General features: G+C 41.0%; 1 protein-coding gene across 1 annotated transcript in view; it reads right to left on the reverse strand.

The window, feature by feature from the left end:
- Ahi1 (Abelson helper integration site 1) overlaps window positions 1-22,226 on the reverse strand; it is a 127,523-nt gene that overhangs the window by 82,798 nt on the left and 22,499 nt on the right. Inside the window, exons 12-16 of the mRNA XM_051164304.1 lie at window positions 21,695-21,813; window positions 19,617-19,747; window positions 17,979-18,119; window positions 7,462-7,661; window positions 537-563 (exon numbers count right to left, since the gene is read on the reverse strand). Of these exons, the coding sequence (XP_051020261.1) occupies window positions 537-563; window positions 7,462-7,661; window positions 17,979-18,119; window positions 19,617-19,747; window positions 21,695-21,813 (618 nt within the window). The remainder of the gene's footprint in view (window positions 1-536; window positions 564-7,461; window positions 7,662-17,978; window positions 18,120-19,616; window positions 19,748-21,694; window positions 21,814-22,226) is intronic.

Below are 22,226 nucleotides of genomic sequence, written 5' to 3' on the forward strand. Positions count from 1 at the left end.
TCTCCCAGCCCACGTTTCTGCTGTACAGTTGCAGACAGCTGTTCAACAAAACATCTTCTTTCTCTGTAGGGGCAGCGTGAAGATGTCCTCTAGCCATTCTGACCCTTCTTTCTGCCGTCTTATCTTTTAACTATGTGACTGATAAACTGTCTATTCAGACGAATTTTAAAAGTAGCTGGAGGAAAGAATGTGAGGACCTTCGGTCTGACTCTTTAACTGATTAAAGGCTGCGTGTAAGAATGGGCTTGCTAGTCAAAGAGGATGCTGGTGTGCGCTGGACCTGTACTGAAATCACATCCCAATTGCCAGAATTTTAAATCTTCAGAACTTGGGAGCTGCTTGACAAGTACTCTTCCTAACGGATACTGGGGACCCAGGGTTGTAATTTTGGTAAACTGGGAGCTCACTAAGAGAAGTACACACCAGGCAACTGCTGTAGAAGCCACGGGCTCCACAGTGGTGCAGTCCAATGTTTTGGTATATCACAATAGAAGCTTAATTTTAAAGTTGTCTTCCTGGTAATAAAAACTACTTACTTTTGCAGCACAGGATCGTATCACCTCCTAAAAGAAATACAGTACAATAAAGATGGATTCTTTTTAAAAACATTGACTCTTAAAAAAAAATTTAGTTGTCAGTATTCTAATAACCAAGACCAGCATTTGAGTTTCTTTGTACCCCTGCACTGCTTCAAATGAGCTGCAAATAGTATAAATTCAAGACACCTCATGACATTTAATAAAAAGACCAACTTGCCAATGCCGAAGGCACTGACAAAAACTTCTGAGGGCTCAGCTTTAGTTGTCTGAGGGAAGATTGGTCTCCTTGATAAGCCTGGCATAAATATCCAAATCCTAGCTTACAACAGAAACAGGCCTAGAAGGTAAACTCCAAGTTACCTGAAGCTCATAGTTATTACTATGAATGGTATCAATGTCTGTAATTTCCACATTAGCAATTTTTATCTAATAAAAATCTCAAAAATACCACAGATGATAAAGAAGGTGACAAGTAATTTTAAAAAGTACAAGGACTGTTTATAAATCATAGAATAAGGCCAAAATTATCATTCTTGAAAAGAAAATACTAGCAATCAATGAATAATGAATGTACAAGTTGAAAATTTGCAAACAAAAAATATTCAACTCTAGTTATAATTAACCAACATTTATCATCAGCTTGGTATACTAAGAAAACAACCATCAACCTTAAGTCTAGAACAAACAAATGAACAGGCAAACAGATGTAAAAGAACAGTAGTGGATTTTTCTTGTAAAGGTTTAAAAGCAGACACTGTTTAGAGGCTATGGTGATTCAGTTTCTAAAAGAGGAGCTGGGCAGCCAGCTTCCTGGCCTGACCCTCAGGTCCAACCTGCGCAGTCTGTCCAACTCCATCACCAGTCTACCAGCTTCGTGCTCCTCTTTGGAAAGCAAGGGCACTAACACGCTCTCCTGTCCTAAAGTACTGCTGGAGGAGCAACTACAGCAGGCATGGAAAGCACTCAGGAAAGTACCAGAGACACAGTATACCCAGAACCATCCGCAATAAAGCATGCTACTTGTCACTAACTGGTATAGGACGCACTGCCTGTGCGATGATGAAAAAAGGGAGTGTGTCTCAAAGTGGAGATAAATAATTTTAAAGGTCATTCTAGTATTGCTTCTATGGTTCTTGCTGGCAAGCACCCCTGTGCCCACCAAGCTGGGCTAATGTGAAAATCAAGGCAGTCTTGAGCGGTCTGGCAGCTGGAGAGATAGGTCTGCCTGTCATTAGAAGACATTTTGTCACAGAGTCAGGTTTAAAGAGCAGCTGTGCAGTTGCTAAAAGCAGTCACCAGGGCAAATCTGTGCCCTTGGTGTGAAAGTGCACAGTGAGTTGTGTCCCCAGGAGGCTTCGCCTGGGCTGTAAGTCCCTTTAGGGACTATTGTGGGACCAGCAGTCAGGTCTGCAAACGGTGAAACATGGCTTACATATGACTGAACAACAGTGCTCCAAGGATCAGATTAACGTCCATGTTTATGTCCTTTTCTGGTGAATAAACACTGTGAACTGCCTGCTGAGATGAATTCATTATGTACTTAAATATATACAAGTCATACCTTAAACCTGAGTTCTACTAGAAAATACCCCTAGCTTAGTAACAAAAGGTTATGTTGAGTGCTTTATCTCTATAACTAGAGGATTCTCTAAAGAAAATGGTATTTGGACTCTACTAAAAGATAATTACAAGAAACAAGAGAAAAGGCACTGTGGCAAAAGTCAGGAAATCCCACCAACTTAAATGCTTATAAAATACAACAAGAATAAAGCTGCCATATAGGAATATATTTTATTTCATTCTGATACATGATACTTTATATTCAGACTAATGGAAAATGAATCATACATAAAAGTTTAGTAAAATATGTTTATATGGGAAAAATAATGTATTTTTTTTGTTTTGTTTTTAAGCCACAGACACTAGACAAAAATTCATATTCAAAGGCAGTTCTTATATCAAAATATGCATTTTCTAATTTAAAATGAAAATATGTGTTAAAAGCCGAATAACTAAGGAGATACAAATTCTTTTATAAAAATTATTGATTTACTTCTATCATCTTTGATTTAATTTCTTAAAAATACTTTCTGGTATTTTTTTACATTAATTTAATTTTCATTTGTTTTCAGATGTAAAATATTACCATGTATAATACATAACATAATATATATTGTTATACTGTATTTTATATAAAATAAAATGTCAGAAAACATGCTGTAAGAGGAGGGTGCTGCAGGCTGCCAACCCTCAGTCTGAAGACTGGGAGAGGTAGGAGAGCGTCAATGCCCAGTGCTCAGTATTTCTTGTGTCGCAGGAAAACCTTGTCATACATAACACTAGACAAGGAGTCACTTTTTTCTACTGGAGATGCATTTTTCTCTAAATTTTAAAAAGCAATATATCTATTACAATTGCTTTTACAATGTGGACCACATCTGACTGATTATATTAAAAACACTAAAATATATAAGAACTAAATGGAAACAAATATAATTTAAAGTCCTAAACTCTTAATTTTAACTAAGTAACAGAGAACACACACACACTTGTACTCTATTTTCCAACTCAAGCCAAGCCCAACGAAGGTGCGCTTTGCCCCTGCAGGGATAAGGCTCTCAGGGTCAGCCCTGGCAGGTTTAGTTTAAAGGGGTCAAGGTTTAAGTCAAGGGAGGAGAGGTGGGGCGACTTGCATTAAGAGCCAGGCTCAGCGCCAGCTGATGAAACAGCAGCGGCCTATGAGCAAGGCCGCAGAGCCCCAAGCGACGCCATCCACAGGGCTATGGTCAAAGAGAGTATGTATTCTTAGAAATATCTAAGCTTCTGAACCTGGCCTAACACTTCTTTCTGAAAAATGAGAACCTAGAGATCCATTCTAACAGCACAGCACATGAACAAAGCTGGCTTGCGCGTGCGCACTCTCTCTCCTCCTCTCTGACTCAGTCTCCCTCCCTCTCTTTTTCTCTCTCTCTCCCTCTCTCCACTCCTCTCCACTCCTCTCCTCTCCTGTTTTCCAGTTGACACCTGGCTACTTTGACACTTAGTGGTTAGAAAGAAATCTTAAAATAATGTCTACTTAGAAGTTACAAGCATATTTCTTTTGCCCATTTCTTTGAGGTTTTACTATTTTCCTTTAATGTTAAGTTTTTTTTTTTTTACAAGTTAATGAGACTGTTTAACACATCTTATAGTAACACTTTTGCATATAGGTATTTGTTGCATATATGTATGTATAGATATGTATCATGTTATATATACATATATTTATATTCATTCAAGAGAAATTTAAAATTCTAAGATTAGCAGTCTTTCGCCCATTTACATAAGAGAAATCTTCGGCAGCATGTAGTCCTAGGGGTGGGGTGTGTGTGGTGAGGTGATGTGTACTGAACCTGCGCTCTGGGCACAGCAGGCAAGTGCCCTCTCGCTGACCTTCATGCCCGTCTCCTTAGTTATAACCACATATTTAACTTCTTAGTAAGATTTTATTTGCATGTACAACCTAACATGTACATTTTCAGCTAATTTATACTTATGTTTCCTAATACTATAGTTCTTTTTTTCCCTTCTGATGTCATCACACTATTTATATTACTTTAGCGTTAGTACATATTTAAATATCTGGTAAGACACGAACTGTCATCATTGTCATCTGTTATTTTACCTGACTCACCTGGAGCAGTCTGAGGTAGATGAACTACTTCTCAGCATATAGCTCCTGTTTATACAGATGCAGCCTGGTCTCCTAAAGCTACCAGTCAATGCCCTGCACAGTCATTTCACACTCACCTCTGGCTGGTCAACAGTAGCTGTTGTCACTAGTGTGCTATGATCCAGGCACCCTGCGAAAACGCACATTCCGGATCTCACTGAATCTTTACAGTTCAGTAAGGAGAGCAATGTCAGAGCACTCACTTTTAGAGAAAAGGAAAGTGGGCTTCCCTAACGTACTCGGGAGTCACAGGGCAGACACAGGTTAGAACCTGTGCACCTGTGCCCTGCCTGCGCCCTTGGCCTGCAAGCACCTGCAGCGTGTCCTGTCCTCACCTGCGTCCCTCAGCTGGTGTCGACATTCTTCTCTGTCTTATCACATTAATTAGATGACATTTTAACAAGCACCTTTCCCTTTTACCATTCGCAATGTGGAGTTTAAAACTTTGCCTGTGAATTTTTTTGTTTTTAACTTAGCCAAGGAGTCTTTCTTTCTAAATAAATTTCTCAGACTACCTTTTGACTTCATCAATAAAAATCTGATTTACTCTATTTGACAAAACGCAATCCAAATGATTACTTCTGACAGGTTTTGCCTATATTGTTCTTTTCTTGTTAACACACTAATTATGTGCACACATGTGTGTGTATGTGTGTTACATGAATTTGTAGGCAGATGTGTACACATCTGTGTATTTATCTGGAAGTCAGAGGTCAATGTCAGATTTCTCCCTTTACCGCTCTCTACCTTACGGGTTTTTTTTTTTTTTTGAGGCAGGGTCTTCACTGATTGGCTAGGCCAGCTGGCCAGTGGCCTCTAGGGAGCCTGTGGTCTCCACTTACTCAGTGCTGGGATTACAGGTATGTACCACCACGCCAGCTTTGAGGTGGGTGCTGAGGAACTGAACTCACATCCTCAGGATTGTGCAGTAAGCACTTTACACATGGAGTCCTGCAATTCACAACGTGTACCTAATGGCACTTTTGCACTACATGAGCTTGTTACTTCTCCATTGTAACTCTAGTCTGTCCAGTAGGCTTTGTACCTACCGCTCCATAGCTAAGCTTCATTTAGAATACCAACAGAGCTCAGCAGCCAGTAGTGGATTGGGCGGGGGTGGGGGTGGGGTGGGGGATGATCTTTTAAGGAAGGGGAAATAGAATAAAATAGAAATTGGAAAAAGGAAGTTAAGTGGGGTGGGAAATGGAAGGGCAAGGTAGAGGGGCATGTTGGGGAGTAACTAACATGTGGGCCTTTTAGAAAGCCACATGGAAGCCTACTACTGTAGAAACTTCCGACAGTTAGGGACATATATATCAATGGAGTTCAAATGGAGCTGCCATAAAATGTGGGGACAATATAGTACCCCAGCAGGACATCATAGCCTTCCAGGTAAACCTCCAACACCAAGAAAGAGTTACATTTTTTGGGTCATGACCCTAAGTTATTTTTATGGAATGACACTGTGCGGCGGCTCTACGGAACTGCAGTGCAGATCGCCGCCCTCAATCTCTTTCTTACTGTAAGGGCAGTTTATCCTGACGCCTGCAGCCGGCTGAGTATCCCATTTTCCCCATTACAGCCGCCTTCTGCTTCTCTCCTTAGGGACTTCTTGGCCTTATGCAGTATTTACATATAAAATTAGACCACATTATTTAACACGAGCAGAACCTCACCAGTTACACACAGAAAAAAGTTACTGTAGCTTTTCCTGTAGAAATTCTTTTAAAATAGGAGGAGATTTTGTACATTATTTGTACTTGCAAAATCTATGAAACCTGTCTTTTGAATATAAATAGTTGCTTTGTTTTTAAGGACCCCAGCCACTGTAGTGTCAGTGGGGCAAGCCTGCTGCACTAACAGTCAATGTGAGCACGTTACAAGTGTGTCATCAAGACTGCCTTATGTTACACAGTTCATATAGATGTGTGTGCATATATCTGTATACACATCGTGTCCATATGATCTATCATTTGTGTTCTCTAGAATATCTTAAATGTCCTTAGTCAGCTAGTTACTGAGGCAGCTAAGTTTTATTTGTCCCAAGTATGACAAGCTACAGTTGGTCAGCACTTCCTACAAAGAAAGCATGCAAATGCAGCGGTGCTGCCTTAGGCAGAAGCCATTAGAACATGACAGTGCATACCAATCAGAGAACAGTAAGGTAAAGAGTTAGGGAAAATATCAAAATGGGGAAACTGAAAGAAAACTAGGAGTATTGATTTATTTTGTAAAAAGGAACACAGAAATAAAAGGGCAGAAACAAAATTATTATTTTATAATTATGTTACATTGGATGATACTATTATATTAGATAATATAATATCTACCATATAATAATATTGTACTATATGCTAATATTATTATCTAAAGAGAGATTCTCTATCGAAGGGAATTTTAGTAATTCAAATTTTCCCTAGGTGACCCACCTATATTGAATTGTGAAAGTCAGCCAGGATACAGATATGCTGACTGCCTTCAAGAAGCTTGCCATGTAGACGAGAGAAGAAAACTCCAGTGCATGACGGTCTTATATCCTAGGGCCTGACCAGACTAGCTGCTCTCATCAGATGGCTCTGAGAGCGCCAGGAAAGTTGTCACTCAGACTGAGCCAGACATATGGGGTCAACAAGTGTAGCCATCGAGTCTGAGAGTTAGTGCTCTGACAAGCCTGCCAGACGACCCTGATGCACACTGAAGCACGGGGAACACTCAAAGTTAAGCTTTTACCAGACTTCGGTCCGGTGGACAGAAACATCTTGTTGGAACATTACCTGGTCTTCTAAGAAGCAGTCTCTAGAAGTGCTGGCAGTGGGAACTAGACCCCAGCCGAGCGGCTACCTGCTAGCAGCCCTCCCCTCAATGATCCCAGCAGCAGAGTGCACAGGGACATGGTTTCTCTTCCTTTCCTAAGAGGCTAAGTCAGGGACGTATGACGGGTGCTAGGTATGATCATTGGATCAGAACCTTTAGGTCCTGAACTGGTATTTAAGGATGTATAAGTCCTATAAAAGGATGCGTTAACCAAAATTCAGTTTGCCTGTGGTAAATAATGGCTTCAGCACTAGTACTCAGAAAGGACCACAAAAGTACCAGAAAACCCTGTTAAGAAATTAACTAACTTCCTTATGGTAATCTTTAGTGTGTAACAATGGAAATGGCTTTAAATTTTCAACTTCCACAAAATGGAAATAAATAAAGTAAACATACTGTGACAGTTTCCAGTCTTTGTTTCACAAGCTGAATCTTCCTTGATGAATTATTCTCAGTGTTGGCAAGTTCATCGATCTGGAAAGAGCCCTGGTGGGGCAGCTTGGGGCAGGTGCACAGAGCATCCTGACTCTGATGTACTCCAGGCAGAGGGAGTGTGCCATTACAGCGGTTGAGCATCTCAGCCTCCTGCTGGGCTACTGAAAAGAAAAAGGAATCTAAACTTAGTGCAAATCATCACAGCAAGAAGATAATCCAACACTCAAGCCATGAAATGATGACATTTAACAAACGGTCAGAAACCTAAGAACTGTGACTTTAAGACACTTGTTCCCTGTCACTAGATATTTTCAACATCTTGTCTTTCCACGCTGCAGATGCTGCACAAGGAAGCACTTTTCATAGTTGGTTTGTTTCTTAACAGAACTTCTGCTTCGGATTAAATCCCTAGAGAGAGGCAGAGGCTCAAGTGGTGTTGTTTGCTGGCAGTGGTGGTGACCGAGAGCAGCGTCTTCAAAAGACTCCCTCAAGCACACTCCCTCACTTGACAGGATAAACACACCTCAAAAAAGTCACCCCAAGGGAGAAAGATACAAAAACTTATTATTTAAAAACTATTTCCTTAATTATACAACACTGAAACGGAGGGCTTTTTAAAAGTGACACAAAAGGAAGGAAATTAAAGCAATCAATGGACAAGCCATCATATTCTGTGTACTCTCAAAATTACAGACAGAATCCTGAGGTGGTTTTACGCATGTATGTAAGTGTCTCAGAAGACAGATTCATTAGATTTCTACTGTAGGGCTATGTGAGTCAGGTAGGTTAAGAATTACCAATATTTTAATTAAAAAATAGGACCGACTTTGTTTCATGAACATTTAAATATTTATTAAAACAAATGAAGCCCTACGATGATATAAATTAAAAAGTAAATGACAGGCAATGAGTGTTCATATTTCTGGATAAAAATATAAAAAAAGGAACCAGATTTACTTTATTGGTCAAAATCACTAAGTATGAACAAAATGTATAAAAGGAAAAAAAAAAGAGAACAGATTTCTTTGCAAGATGCTTTTTTTTCCCTATGTAATGCTAAGATAGGAGAGAAAAATGAGGCATCTAGGGAACAAATTTTAAGGAGGCATTTACTCCAAAGAACTAGGCCTGTATCTCTGTAAGAACATCCAAATGAAATTAAAAACAAACAAACAAGCAAGCAAAAACAATATTTCATAATCCACTAGAAGTAGGAAGTGATTCCAGTTAAGCTGCAGGACATGAAAGGAATATACAAAAGTTACCTAGCCAGCTATCCAGGCAGCCATTTGCATAACGGTAAGCGGATCAGCAAGCGGAGAAACCAGCACACACAGACAAGGAATAAAGGTAACTTCTCATCAAATGGTGCTGGGACAGTTGGACATTCAAACCAACTTTGATCCATACACCACACCATATATTAAAATTAAAATAAGGCAAGATGCAAATATGCACAAAGCTATGAAAGTTCTAGAACGAGAAATAGAAAAACAATTCTCGGAGCTTAGAGTAAGCAAAAATTTCTTAGATACAAAACTAAGATCCATGAAAGAACAAACTGATGATTTGTACTTCAGAACTTTAAACTTCTATTTTTTAAGGTGTTAATTAGAAAGCAGAGCAAACACTGGGAGAAACATCTGTAAATCATATGTCTGAGGGTATGCATCAAAAGAAGACAACTTAAGAAAAATGGTCAAAATGTAAACAGATAGTGCAGAAGCTCTAAAGACGGCGACAGGCGCCTGAGGAAGCCCTCAGCATCAGCATTCAGCTTGGGATGAGCAGACCGGAGCTGGGGAAAGCAGAAAGCTGTCTACTAGAATGGCTGAAATACCAAAGTCCTGTCAGGCCAGGCTTGCCAAGGATCTGGAGAAGCTGCTACTTTTGGTTTATTCTTCTAACTGCCTGATAATGATAAAGCATAAATGAACTCCAAAATAATTACCAATGAAAAAAGCCAGACATAAAGGAATTCACAGTCCATACAGTATCTTTTGCTATAAATAATTCTAGAACATGGAAACTAATACACAGTGCTTCCAAAGAGTGGAAAAGTGAGGAAGCAATTAGGCAAAGGGGACTGAGGGACTATGAGTGTGTTCACTGTCTTGACTTGAGGTGATGGTCTTGCACGTAGTAAGTTATCAAGCATATAGTTAAAGTCTGTCCAGTGTGCTGTATGTAATGGTCCCAGTGAAGCTGTACACACACACAATGCAAATGACAAGAGGACGATGGAAGAGGCTAGCTGCTCTTGATATGCAGGCAGGAGCCACAAGTTCCATCTTCAATCAATCGTTGAAACAAAGAACAACTATAGAAAATCTACCAAAGCAGAGCCATGTAGCCAACAGGCAAGGAGGGAGAAAGACAACAGGAGTAAAAATGCAGATAAAAACGTGATGCTTTATGTTCTGTCTAACTGGCCATTGTACTTCAAGACAGTTGTTCCTGAAGAACAAATGAATAAGCTAAGTGTGCACTTAAACACACGCCAGTTATTGTGTAAAAATTATTTAATAAATTTATTCTCTCATATTCTCATATTCTCTCTCTCTCTCTCTCTCTCTCTCTCTCTCTCTCTCTCTGTGTGTGTGTGTGTGTGTGTGTGTGTGTGTGCGCGCGTGTCAGGGTCTGTCTATGTGGCCTTGGCTGTCCTGGAACTTGCTATGTAGACCAGACAGGCCTCAAACTCACAGAGATCTGCCAGTGTGAGGCACTATACCAGGCTCTAATTTACTTGATAAGCTTTATGTTCATTGGACTTTTAAAAAATAATAAAACATATCTGTGGCACAGCACCTGCAAAAATTATGGCTTTTAAAATATTTACACACAACTTCATCTATGTAAATTGAAGAGAAGAGACAGCTAATGCCCAGTGTTCTCTGCGGACCGTGATGGATGAGTTTCCAAGGACAGAGCTCTGGGAAATGCCTTGCTGACTACGGCAACAGTCAATGACCAGCACTTCTTGAGTCCTCATTCTGTACAGATTTTTTTTTTTTTTTTTGGCACATTTGACTCTAGTGTTTTTAAAAATATAATTTAGACGTGTTTCTAGAGTAACAAAAACATTTATTTCACGTTCCATTATTCAAAGATAGCTTTAAAAAATAAGCAAATATAAAGCTGTAGAAAAACAACTAAAGAAAAGAGCTCCACGTGTGGCACTAGGAAGGTCTGTCTTTAGGGTGCGTGGGTTTCAGGGCTCAGAATATCACATTTTGTGATATTCTGGCATTCTCACTTCCTGGATTGTGTGAGATTTTTTGTTTGCCCAGTACTATTTCATCTAAGCTGAGTACGTGAGCAGTCACAAGGATGGACAAGAAGCCCATATGCTGGCGTCAGGGATAAGCTAGCGCGCTTTGACTGCTTTCTCTCTTATTGTTTTCTAACTATTATGATACACTGCATCTATGCTGCCTTTTCTCTTTCAAAGAAGAAAACTTACCTGCTAAAACCAGAAGAAGGTACTGACTAAATAAGTCTTTAAGTTTTGCAAAATAGTAAGATATAGTTCACAATGTATTAAAATATTCTAAATGGAGTAAAACAATAAAATCTCAAACTATGGGTATTGATTTCTATGGTGCCCTGTTAACATGTTATATAAAAACTTGGATTTCAAGCAGTCCAATCAATACCCGACTGCGTTTTTCGTACCTCTAGATCTGTACAGAGGACCTTTACCAACAGTCCACAGATGTATGCATGAAGTGTGCGATCTTAGAGTACACACAGAAACTGCTTGTAAGTTCTTCAGGCCCACCACACACCCCCACACCCACCTACACTCACATGCTACACCACACACGCCAGTAGGTCTGCCTAAGACACATACATTTCCCCTTGTAAAATAGAATAGTTGGTGACAGATGACTTCAAGCCCTACGCTTGTAAGCATCTGGGGGCTTCCAAGTTGCTTTCAGCTCTGGTTGGAGAGCATGTATACAGTTAGCCAGCCCTGTTTCTACATGTTATCATTTTCTTCTCTGTGCTAATTTAATTTTGTAGGCTTAAAACTTAGCTCTGAGATCTAACCTGCTATGTTTAAAGCTCACAATTTGAATGTGCTCATCCTCACCCTTTCATCTGTCTGAGAAATCATCACATGCATGTACTATAGCAGGCGTGGAGCATACAACTCCTTTTGGGTCTCCATCCTCTTGGAGGTGACCCAGTTGCTGCAAGGAGCTACTGGCACGGCAGAGGAACGGTCAAGGCATCAAGAACATATAGGTAGCACCTGTATTTGCTTAAAACAATGTCACAGACATGAAAATGCTTTACAGCTCCTCCCCTCAGCTGTCTGAAAATCCACTGCAGAGGTGTTGATCCCTTTCCCGCTGCCTGCCTAACCCGCAGCACACGGTTCACCTCAGTGTGTGACATGCACAATGCTACAGAAAAACCCCTAGTGCTTCCTCCTGCAGCCCGTTGATGAGCTCTGTAAACACGCTGGCTTTACATCTTGCTTACAGTGTCATTCTATCCTTCAACAAAATATGGAGGTGAAACAGAGCAGGTAGTATTCTGATTCCACAGCTCAGGAGGAGGATGCATACATAAACTGAGATTATTTGCTGAGGGTTGGACAGGGTATGCTGCAGAACACCTGATCACACTGTGAACCCCGAGATAGTATTGTTTACTGGAAAAACCTGTTTCTAGCTGTGGTGTGACTCAGCTTTAGCACACACCTTTAATCCAAGCGCTTTCTGCTTGAATATTGTAAAAAGGATTAAATAAAGTCAACCATAGGTCCAGAGGTGAGGCAAGCAACCAGTTAACAGATTAACAGATTATTTAAGAGAGAGGGAGGGAGGGAGGGAGGGAAGGAGGGAGGGGGAGAGAGAGAGAGAGAAAGAATAAGAGAAAGTCACAGAGATGCACAGTAGAAGGGAGGGACACTCAGTCCGAGGGTTTTTTGAGACTATATGGAAGAAGGAAAGATTCCCTCTGGACGTTGGCTGAGGGGGAGGTCAGTCGTGTGCTTTCTCTGCCTCTCTGAGCTAGCAGCCTTTCACCCCAGCATCTGGCTCCTGAGTCGTCATTGGTGAAATTGAAGGGTCGAGGTTCCCCTAGCAACAACAGAGGGCCTCGGTCTGTTGAGAGGCCCAGGCTCTGCCTCCTGCCACACTGCTGTCTGCTTTGGATCACAGCGCTCCTTTGGCTATACTTTGTAACGCACTTGTTTAAGCATAAAAAGGCGCAGGGGAGGGATTCATAGTTCTTCTTTACGCTCAATGCTATCACGTAATGAAAATTTTCCTATTTCCTTAGTCACTGAATGGTCTGCAAGGAATAGTAAATACTTCAGAATAAAAGCAGTTCCGCCGGCCCTTCAAATGTTGCGGGTTTCATTTTTAATTCCTTATGCTGGGATAAAAATCAATACTTAAAGCCCCATCCTTTAGTCAGACTATCTGTTATGGTGTAATTCCATGAAAACATGAGAAATAGAATATCTGAATCTGATTGTGAAGCACACATGGGAAGTAGTAAATGATATGGAAGGTGTGGATATTAACTGTGTGTCACCTGGGTATTATCTTACCATGAAGACACTGCTCAGACAGAGCCTAGAGCTGATATGGCAGCTTCACCAACAACACATGACCTTTGCAAAGTTACCTCATCCTCTGGGGCCTCAGTTTCACCCTCTGTAAAATAAAGACTATGGTGGCTTTCTAAAGTGTTTGGACAAGCTCTGTGAGAAAGTGCCTGGTGTTTGCTGTGATCACAGTGCTCTCATTAGTCTCAGTCTACTAATGATGCCTTTTTATATTTTTTATGAAATTTAAGAAACAGTTCTATTGTGAAAGGATTTTAACTCTTAATGCAAATGCATACTGCACAAGAACTAAGCTAAATAGTCCTTTATAAACACTATAGACAATTAGCAACTTGAGAGATGGGGTCTCTTCTAGTACAGGCTATCCTTGGAAGTTTCATGTACCTAAGAATGACCTAGAAGTCATGGCCTTCCAGTCTTGCCCTATCAAGTACTGAAATCTCAGGCATGTGGCCCCACGCCCTGCTATAACAAAACCTATGAACTTAAAGGTGTATACTTTCCTGAACTGTGGGAGAGCATGCTACATTGTGGAAAATAAAGCTATCAAGTCGAGAATGCAGATAACTGGTCTACCTCTGAATGGATCTATTTCAGATCACTGAACTCTAAAATCCTACCAACTGTAGAGAAAGCCTTTCAACTTGACTAAAGCGTCTCCAGTATACTAATCAACTATGTGAAAAGTATGCAGGATCAGCAGTGAAGAGGCAAGCAGAGTTTGCGCCCTGGTTTGCAGCTTAACTCAGCTGGGCACAGTGCTTTGCACTGACATAGAGGCCAGTGTTAACACTCCTTCCGAGGAGACACTGCCACCTAGTGAGAGCTCAGGCTCATTACCCTGGGTTAGCAATAGTAAGAGCTTGCCTAAGAGAGACCCTACTTAACATACTACATAAGCAGTCAGTATATGGCAGCATTCAAGTTAGGTGCTGGTAACAAACAAGTGAGCAACATCTTTGTTTCCTATAATGTATAAAAACACCACATAAATTACATATTCCATAGAGAAACTAATACTATATAGAAACATTTGCTTGTTCAAAAGATAATATAGCAGGCCATTTGCTCATAAGTAAATTTAATGGGCAAATAAGAGTATAAATTTTGGTTGAGTGGTGGTGACGCACACCTTTAACACTAGCACTTGGAAGGCAGAGTCAAGTGGATTTAAAAGCCAGCTTGGTTCACAGGACAGCCAGGGCTACACAGAAAAACTCTGTCTCCAAAAAAAAAAAAAAAAAAAAAAAAAAAAAAAAAAAAAAAAGGGATTATAGATTCAAGAACGTCTACTACAATGATTTAACTGCTCGGTCTTCTAAGATTGTGTAACTAAAAGCATTTATATCATAAACCATAGTGAGTATTTAAACAAATATATTTATAAAGTATTTAAAACATAATGCTATACAGGCACTATAATTATTCTTAAACATACAGCAGCCCTAAGTAGACAAACACTGTTTAATAACCAAACATTTACTGCCAGAGTCTGGCTCCACTGTTCCTCTGGGTGCTGCTGTGTAGTGGGAGCCCTCAGTGGACAGTGGTTGTGGCTCCCTATGACTAAACTTTGTATCCCTAGATGATTAACCCTTTCAAAATCAGGCAAAAAAAAAAAAAAAAAACCTGCCTTCTGAAAGTAAAAAATTGTATTTCTCCCCGCCCCCCCAAAGCAAGCAGAAAGTCAGTAGAATAAAAGGCTCACAAGCCCACAAGCTGAACGCACTTAGCAGGGAAAGACTCTTGCTGACTCTTCACAGACTCAACCAGAACCGAGAGCTGGATGATGCATCCAGCTACCACTGTGGTCTCATTTCGGCTTATTTAACTTACAAAAAAAATGAACTTGCTTATTTTTCCTTGAAAATTTCAGAAGCTATTTTAAAAGTAAGTTAGCGTTTCTGTTTCTTTTGAACTTTGTATTATTAAAACTTAGTAAAACCACATGTGAGCTTTATTCTCAGAAAACCTATTTTGAGCAGTATGTCCCTGTGTTTTTTTTTTTTTAAAGGGCAAAACTGTAATAGGCTAATTAAACATTAAAAATTTTAATAAAAAATCTAAAGATTATTTGAACGACTGATTGTGGTGACTGAAATGTGTCATCTCTTCCATACCTATGCCATTCAAAGTAACTGAGGCAAACACCACACGGCTTTGGGTCAGCGTCTTCTCCCTGAGTCTTCCCCTCTTTAAAAACAGGCAATGAAGTCTGGAGGGTAGGTTGAAACATTTTGAGCTTTAATTTTTTTTGTCCAGGTATATGCAGTGCATCAAAATTTGTATTTTAAATATGTGACCTAAAATAGATAACTCCATGTGTTATTAGCCACATAGCATCATCTCTGAGACGCCCTCTAGGACAATGTGGCTGCAACATGCTTTGGCCGTACATATCGAGTGCTGTGATGTGGTTGGCCTGGTGTGGCCTGCGGGTTAACAAATAACTGGAAAAGGTTGACCGTGGAGTGAAGGGAGGGGGACCACCTTTCAACTCCACCAAGAGGTGCTTACTGGCATGTTAAGGCACGAATTCCTGTGAAGTTACTGGAGGCTGGGGGATGGGCATAAAACAAGTACTAATTTTGGTTTCTCTTACTGCAGTGCTCATCATTTTACAAGGCGCTTACGTCACTGCCTCATGTGTCCCTGGAGCTCTTTTTAGTAGGGCAGGCACTGTTACTGGAAGTACCTTTCAAATGATGAAAGAATGCAGGGTCAGATAGGCAGGAGGCATTCGCTAAGGTCCCTGAAGTGAGCAGAGCAGGAACCTGAGCTCCACACTGCTCTCCAGCCTAAGAGCCTTGTTCCTTCTGAACCACGACGCTCTGGGCCCATGGGAAACTAAAGGCAAAGACGGAGCGGAACTTAACTAACCTCTCCAGTCAAGATTCCAAAAGTCTAAAAAAACAAATTATAAGGTGAATGATGGTGGTTGTGAAATCCCCTAGCATCTGAAGCAATGCCTAGACCCCTTTTCCTGGAGAGCACGTCCAATTATGCAGTAATTGGGTGTAATTATCTTTGTCTATGGGAAGACTTGAATGAGGCAGATAACTGTTTCAGGTTACTTGTTAGAATGAGACAGACCTGAGAAACTCACTGGCTTCTCTGCAATGGGAGGAAGCGAGTCGGCTAAGAGTCGCTACAGGTCGAAGTGGCATCTGTGCCTGATAATCCTATCACCAGCAGCAGCGTGTCTTCAATCTGAGCATGAGTTCTGAGTATAAGATGACGTATGCACATCATCCTAGCTTTTCAATATTGAACAAGCATGTCATACTCTAACTAAAGCAAAAAAAACTAATAAAGACCTTTCACTGTATACAATTAACATGTGAAGGTTATAAAATACTGCTTTTGAGAAAGACTATGCAATTAGAAAAGCGAAATCCTAATTTCAGAATAGAAATAAGTATTTTAAAAAATGGATCTCACTAATTCTTAGAATGTCTCCTGAACCCTAATAAATGGGTCCAAAGTTTTACCTCCCTTCTTATTCTTAGAATAGTAGGCACATGTAGTCTGTAGAGTTGAAAACATTAGATTTCTTTGCCAGATTCCTTATTCACTGACATTTAAATCCCCTCCATCTTTTATATTAAAAAATTCTCAACTACAATTTACCAAAACTATTAGCTTAAAAAAAAATCAAGCAGGGTGGTGGTGGTGAACACCTTTAATGCAAGCACCCAGGAGGCAGAGGCAGGAGGATCTCTGTGACTTCGAGGCCAACCTGGTCTACAAAATGAGTCCAGGACACCCAAGGCTGCACAGAGAAACCCTGTCTCAAAATATCAACCAACCAGTGAACTAATCACTCACAGAATAAGAAATTAGGTCAATCAATCAATCAATCAATCATAGAATAAGAAATTAGCTTAAACCAGTTTGTTGTCTCACACTTATAATCCCAAACCTCAGGAGACAGAAACAAGACGACTGACTGATGTTCAAGGTTCCCTAAACTTACATAGTGAGTTCAAAGCCAGCCTAGGCTACAAAGACTCTGTCTCAAAAGAAAACAAAAAAGCCAAAGCTTTTGTAAATAAAAGCCTCCAAACCAAACAAACCTCTAACATACAAATAAGCCACAAATAACAAAATAATTAACTCAATATTCAACTAAAACACTAAAAATTCATATTTTCTGAACCATTTACCATTTAAATTCAGTTGAAATAATCCCAATTTTATATGAATTTCATTGATTTGCTAGGAAAATGGTTGCTTTGTGATTTCAACAAAGCACAAGGTTGGCAGAGGATGAGCTGACCCTCCCGTCTCCACATAAACCAGGGACTAGTTACAGGCGGGCAGCAGAACATCCAAGTCCTGCGCTAATGAGCACACGCAGAGTTCTTGCACGCCAGGGGAGCACACTGGTGACTGACCTCCAGCCTCAGCCCCAGGGGAGCACACTGGTGACTGACCTCCAGCCTCAGCCCCAGGGGAGCACACTGCCGACTGACCTCCAGCCTCGGCCCCAGGGGAGCACACTGCCGACTGACCTCCAGCCTCGGCCCCAGGAGAGCACACTGCCGACTGACCTCCAGCCTCAGCCCCACTATGTGCACTTCTGCTAATGTCTACATTCCATGCTCTAATACATGAAAAATAACAAAATGGAACCGGTGGTGATGGCAGCGATGGCACACGCCTGTAATCCTAGCACTCGGGAGGCAGAGGCAGGCAGATCTCTGTGAGTTCGAGGCCAATCTGGTCTACAAAGCAAGTCCAGGACAGCCAAGGCTACACGGAGAAATTTCCTAGTAACAATGTATACTATCACTTTGGGTCTTTTATATTGTATATTCAAAGAGACTGTTAGTTGGAGGGTTAGTAACAGGTTTTATGGCACGCGTGATTCCAATATGAGTGGACTTACCTTGGAAATCATAAATATAAAGAAGAATTGGCTCACTCTGCCCAAATGCACAAAATGCAACCATATTTTCAAAGGGATGGTAAGAAATGTCTCGAATAGTTGACTTGAAAGGCAGGTCAGAATACATTGCCACTTGTTCTCCTAAAGAAAGAAAAGAAATGCAACAACTTGTACTATGTCACACACTTGTCACTCTGTGATTATTCTGTGCCGTGTCTGAACATATTCACAGCAGTGATGAGGCTCCCACTGTCTACATGAAAACCTGAATTACTTCAGGCGCTTGAGTGTCTCTACTTTGCATTCTGTAGGCCTGCTTGTACATTTTAACCCAACATCTTCAATGTTTTGGGGAACAAAATACACATGAAGTGTTGTGACGGAACAGGAGAGAGATGTACGACCGAGATCTGAGAAAAGACCACAAGTTGTAACTAACAAAGAACTTGGCAGGCCTGGGGCGGATTACAACACCCAAAACTGAACAAACTCTGGTCAGGGGAGAGTTGGCTCAATTTTCCTATTTGATTTTTTTCTTCTGGCGGTTGGGTGCTGCTGCTTGAAAAGTACCTGCAGCAGAACTAGAAGATGCCACAAACAGGAGCCACTGAAACCTAGAAAATCAGCCAAAGTCAAAAGGCATCAGAAGCCTTGACTGGAATGTTTTGTTACTAATTAAACTATCCCCTCAGTGTTCGCCATGCACCTGCACAGTCACGGCTCAGCTGATTGCGCCTGTGTTGGACTACAGTGTTCACACAGGACTTCTCACGACTATCTCACAGGCATGGAAAGAGTAACTCTTGATTTATAATTCTGAACTCACAATGGTATTAAAACCACAAGACTAAGTGTAATATATACAGCTGAATGTTATCAACATCTCCAACCTGTTGTGGTCTGCTGTAAGCTGTCCATATGGGCTCATGTGCTTGGATACTTGGTCCTGACTGGTACCAGTTCAGAAGCGCTGAACCTTTAGGCTGAGGAGCCTTCATGGAGATGGAGGGCATCACTGAAGGTGAGGTTCTAATGGTCCTAGCCCCTGCTCACTAGTCGGCTGTGTGTGCATGTGTGTGTGCGTGCATATGTATATGTGTGCATGTGTGTCTTCTCTTTGCTTCTCCTTGGAGACAGAATCTTTTGCTGGCATCTTCAGAGGCCAGGCTACCGATGCATGAGCTTCTCTGGTCCTCTTCTACCTCTGCCTCCCACTGTTCACAGGAACGCTGGGACACAGGTAGGTGTCATTGCTTGGTTTGTGTGGTTTCTGGGGACTCAAACTCACATCCCCACACTTAGATGGCACTGCTTTTATCCCCAGCCACCACACTCTGCTTCCAACCTGCCAATGTAAGCGAGGGGCCGCCTCTGCCTCTTGCCATATGGCTCCCTGGCCGTGATGGAGAACATCTTTGGAGCTTGGAGCAAACATGTCACCCTCCCTGCTTATGCTGCTTCATGTCAACTGTTTTGTGACAGCGATGACAAAGATGGCTAACACACAACCCAATTTTAAAACACATCGTTAAAAAGCACAAAGTCAGACTTTTTCTAAAAATATCAAAATCTGTAGTTTTCACATACTTTTAACTTTCTAACCCATTCCCCAAAAGATGTTTTGAAGATAATACTTACCTGTCTCTGGGTTCCAAACGTACACTATTCCATCCTCACTCCCAGAAAAGAGGAAAGTCCCGCACGGTGTCAAAGTACTATGGATCTTCTCCCGATAATTTGCCGCACCAACAAATTTCCTGGCTGCAAGTCTATAAACAAACAAAAACGTGCATGTGTCACCCAAGTCAACCATTTAAAGGAGTAGTGGGACAGAAATGCCATTTGGAAACACTGACTCTGCATTGGTAACAATGCTTTTGAGAGTCTGTGGTAGGGTAGACAGTCTGTGGTGGGTGCTCAGCAAACAAAGTTGCTTTTATGCTCCTTTCTAATTTATGTGATTGATTTTTTTCCTCAGCTGAGCTATACTAATGATGCTGACATTGGTGCAGGGCTCCAATGTCTAGATAGGGTACTGTAACGTTCTCACTCAACAGAAAATACCGACGGCCATATGATTCCAATGGGCGTATGTCATTGTCTTAATGTATCTTAAGGAATGCTCTATTGTTGGACAACATTTAGTGTACATCTTGATTTCTCCTACAATATCTCCTACCACAAACATGGTTTCTATTGCAATCTTGTTGTATATATATGTATTGTGTGTAAACAAATAAGCAAATTATTCTATAATTTAGCTCACTTTTGTTTAACCAGTAATTTCCATCCTCGCTTTCCACAACAACAGGGTATGCTGGTGAGGCAACAGTCAGTGTCCACTCATATCTTAGGAGAACACCTAAAGGATGGCCCTGGAGAAGACTGCGGGTATATGTACAGGTGCTCTCAGAAACAAGGTGTAAAAACAGAGCCTTGCAATCTTTGCAGAAATTGTGTGTGTGTGTGTGTATTCAATACACACACATATATGTAAGTTCAGTTTAGATTTCCAGGCCTTGAGTTATTAAGTTATTTATGGAGCCTTTACAATGTGCTTTTATTGTTGTAAGCATTCTACTTACTAACTAGTTCATTCTCCCATCTGAGAAAGGGCAAAGGGTAGAAAAGGCAGTGTTTGACTCTTTAAACAGCCCACCTCTGGAGCCAGGTGTGATCTTATAGGGCTTAAAAGGGCCTCCTAATCTAGTCCTAGTTTCTATTTTAAAAACATCTTAGTATTACTTGTCAAGAAGCCTATGCTCAGGCTACCTATCTGCCTTGAACACATATCTCACTTTGAACTTTATTTTCAACACGACTGAAAACCTCCATCGTATCTAAGTTTATCCATCCTTCAAGACTGACTCAAATGTCAGTCTTTCAACAGAACCTTTAAACGAAGGCTAAATTATAGCCGTCACCTCTCTTATTGCTTAACATGTATACTAATTATAGCATACATTTATATTTAAGAAGACTCACACATGAGGGCTGGCTTATCCACCTGGCATGCCATGGGCACTATGCGTAGAAAAGAGAATGCTCAGAGTCCAGTACTAACCCTCAAATGTCTGTTGTTGTTATGTGAAAGGTAACGACTAGATTATAAACTTAGATGTGGTAATTCTGCTACCAATTTCCCACAACACCCATGCTGGGTCATGAGCTATGACGTAAAGCCTGAAGGGGCTAATGTGTAAAAAGGTATGTGCAGGGTCACCTCACATAGGTTGACATGTGTATTCCTAAATCCAGTAGGAAACTCATGAAGTAGCTTTCGCATGGAACGCTAACGACAAACACAGTGCACTAGCAATGCACACCGCTTTTGCCAAACTCTGCTCTGCTTGTCTTTTACAGTAGCTTTTTCCCGCTTTTCCTCTGCTGAAGTAAAACAAAGGCAAAGCTGCATCAACCAAGAGACATGTCCATGAGTTACGTGTACTGTAGTCTAGCTCAGTGTCAAAGTGTGAGAGTCTGGTGAAAATAAAACAAACGATTACATTTCAGCCTCAGAGCTATTTAACCAGTATCAAGCATGTCTCTGTTGTGGGTGTTGTCCTAGCCTTGGCATGCATAGCAGCACCTCTGACCTTCACTTATCAGACTTAAGAAGCAACATAAAGCTGTGTACAGATGGTATGCCCAGGACAGGAGACTGCCTACTCAAAAGCACCCCGAGACACTTGTCCTGTTACCACAGAGACACTCACATGCGCAGGTCCATGATCCTCAGCGTGCTGTCCTTGGTGTGGATTAGCAACCGGTTTCCATTGGGATGAACCTCCAGGTAACTTATTGGAACGCCCCGGAATTCAGTTTCCTTAATTTCCTAAAATGGTACAAAAATAAATTTTACAAAAGGCCCAACTACTGCTACTGAAGTGTTCATGTTGCACTGTTTAGAAAGGACAAGTTAATTTTATTTTATTATTAATTTTTTTAATAAGTGAATTTGTTTATTTATTATTATGTATACAGTGTTCTATCTGCATGTACACCTGCAGGCCAGAAGAGGGCATCAAATCTCATTATGGATGGTTGTGAGCCACCATGTGGTTTTTGGGAATTGAACTCAGGACCTTTAGGAAGAGCAGGCAGTGCTCTTAACCACTAAGCCATCTCTCCAGCCCAACAAGTTAATTTTAAAATGTCATTTCTAGCCGACAACAGTACCTCACCCACCGAACACCAGCACCTGGGCAGCTGAAGCAAGAGGGAGTCCGTGAGTCTGTGGCCTACAGT

The sequence above is a fragment of the Acomys russatus genome, chromosome 21 (assembly GCF_903995435.1).
Source record: "Acomys russatus chromosome 21, mAcoRus1.1, whole genome shotgun sequence".
NCBI lineage: Eukaryota > Metazoa > Chordata > Mammalia > Rodentia > Muridae > Acomys > Acomys russatus.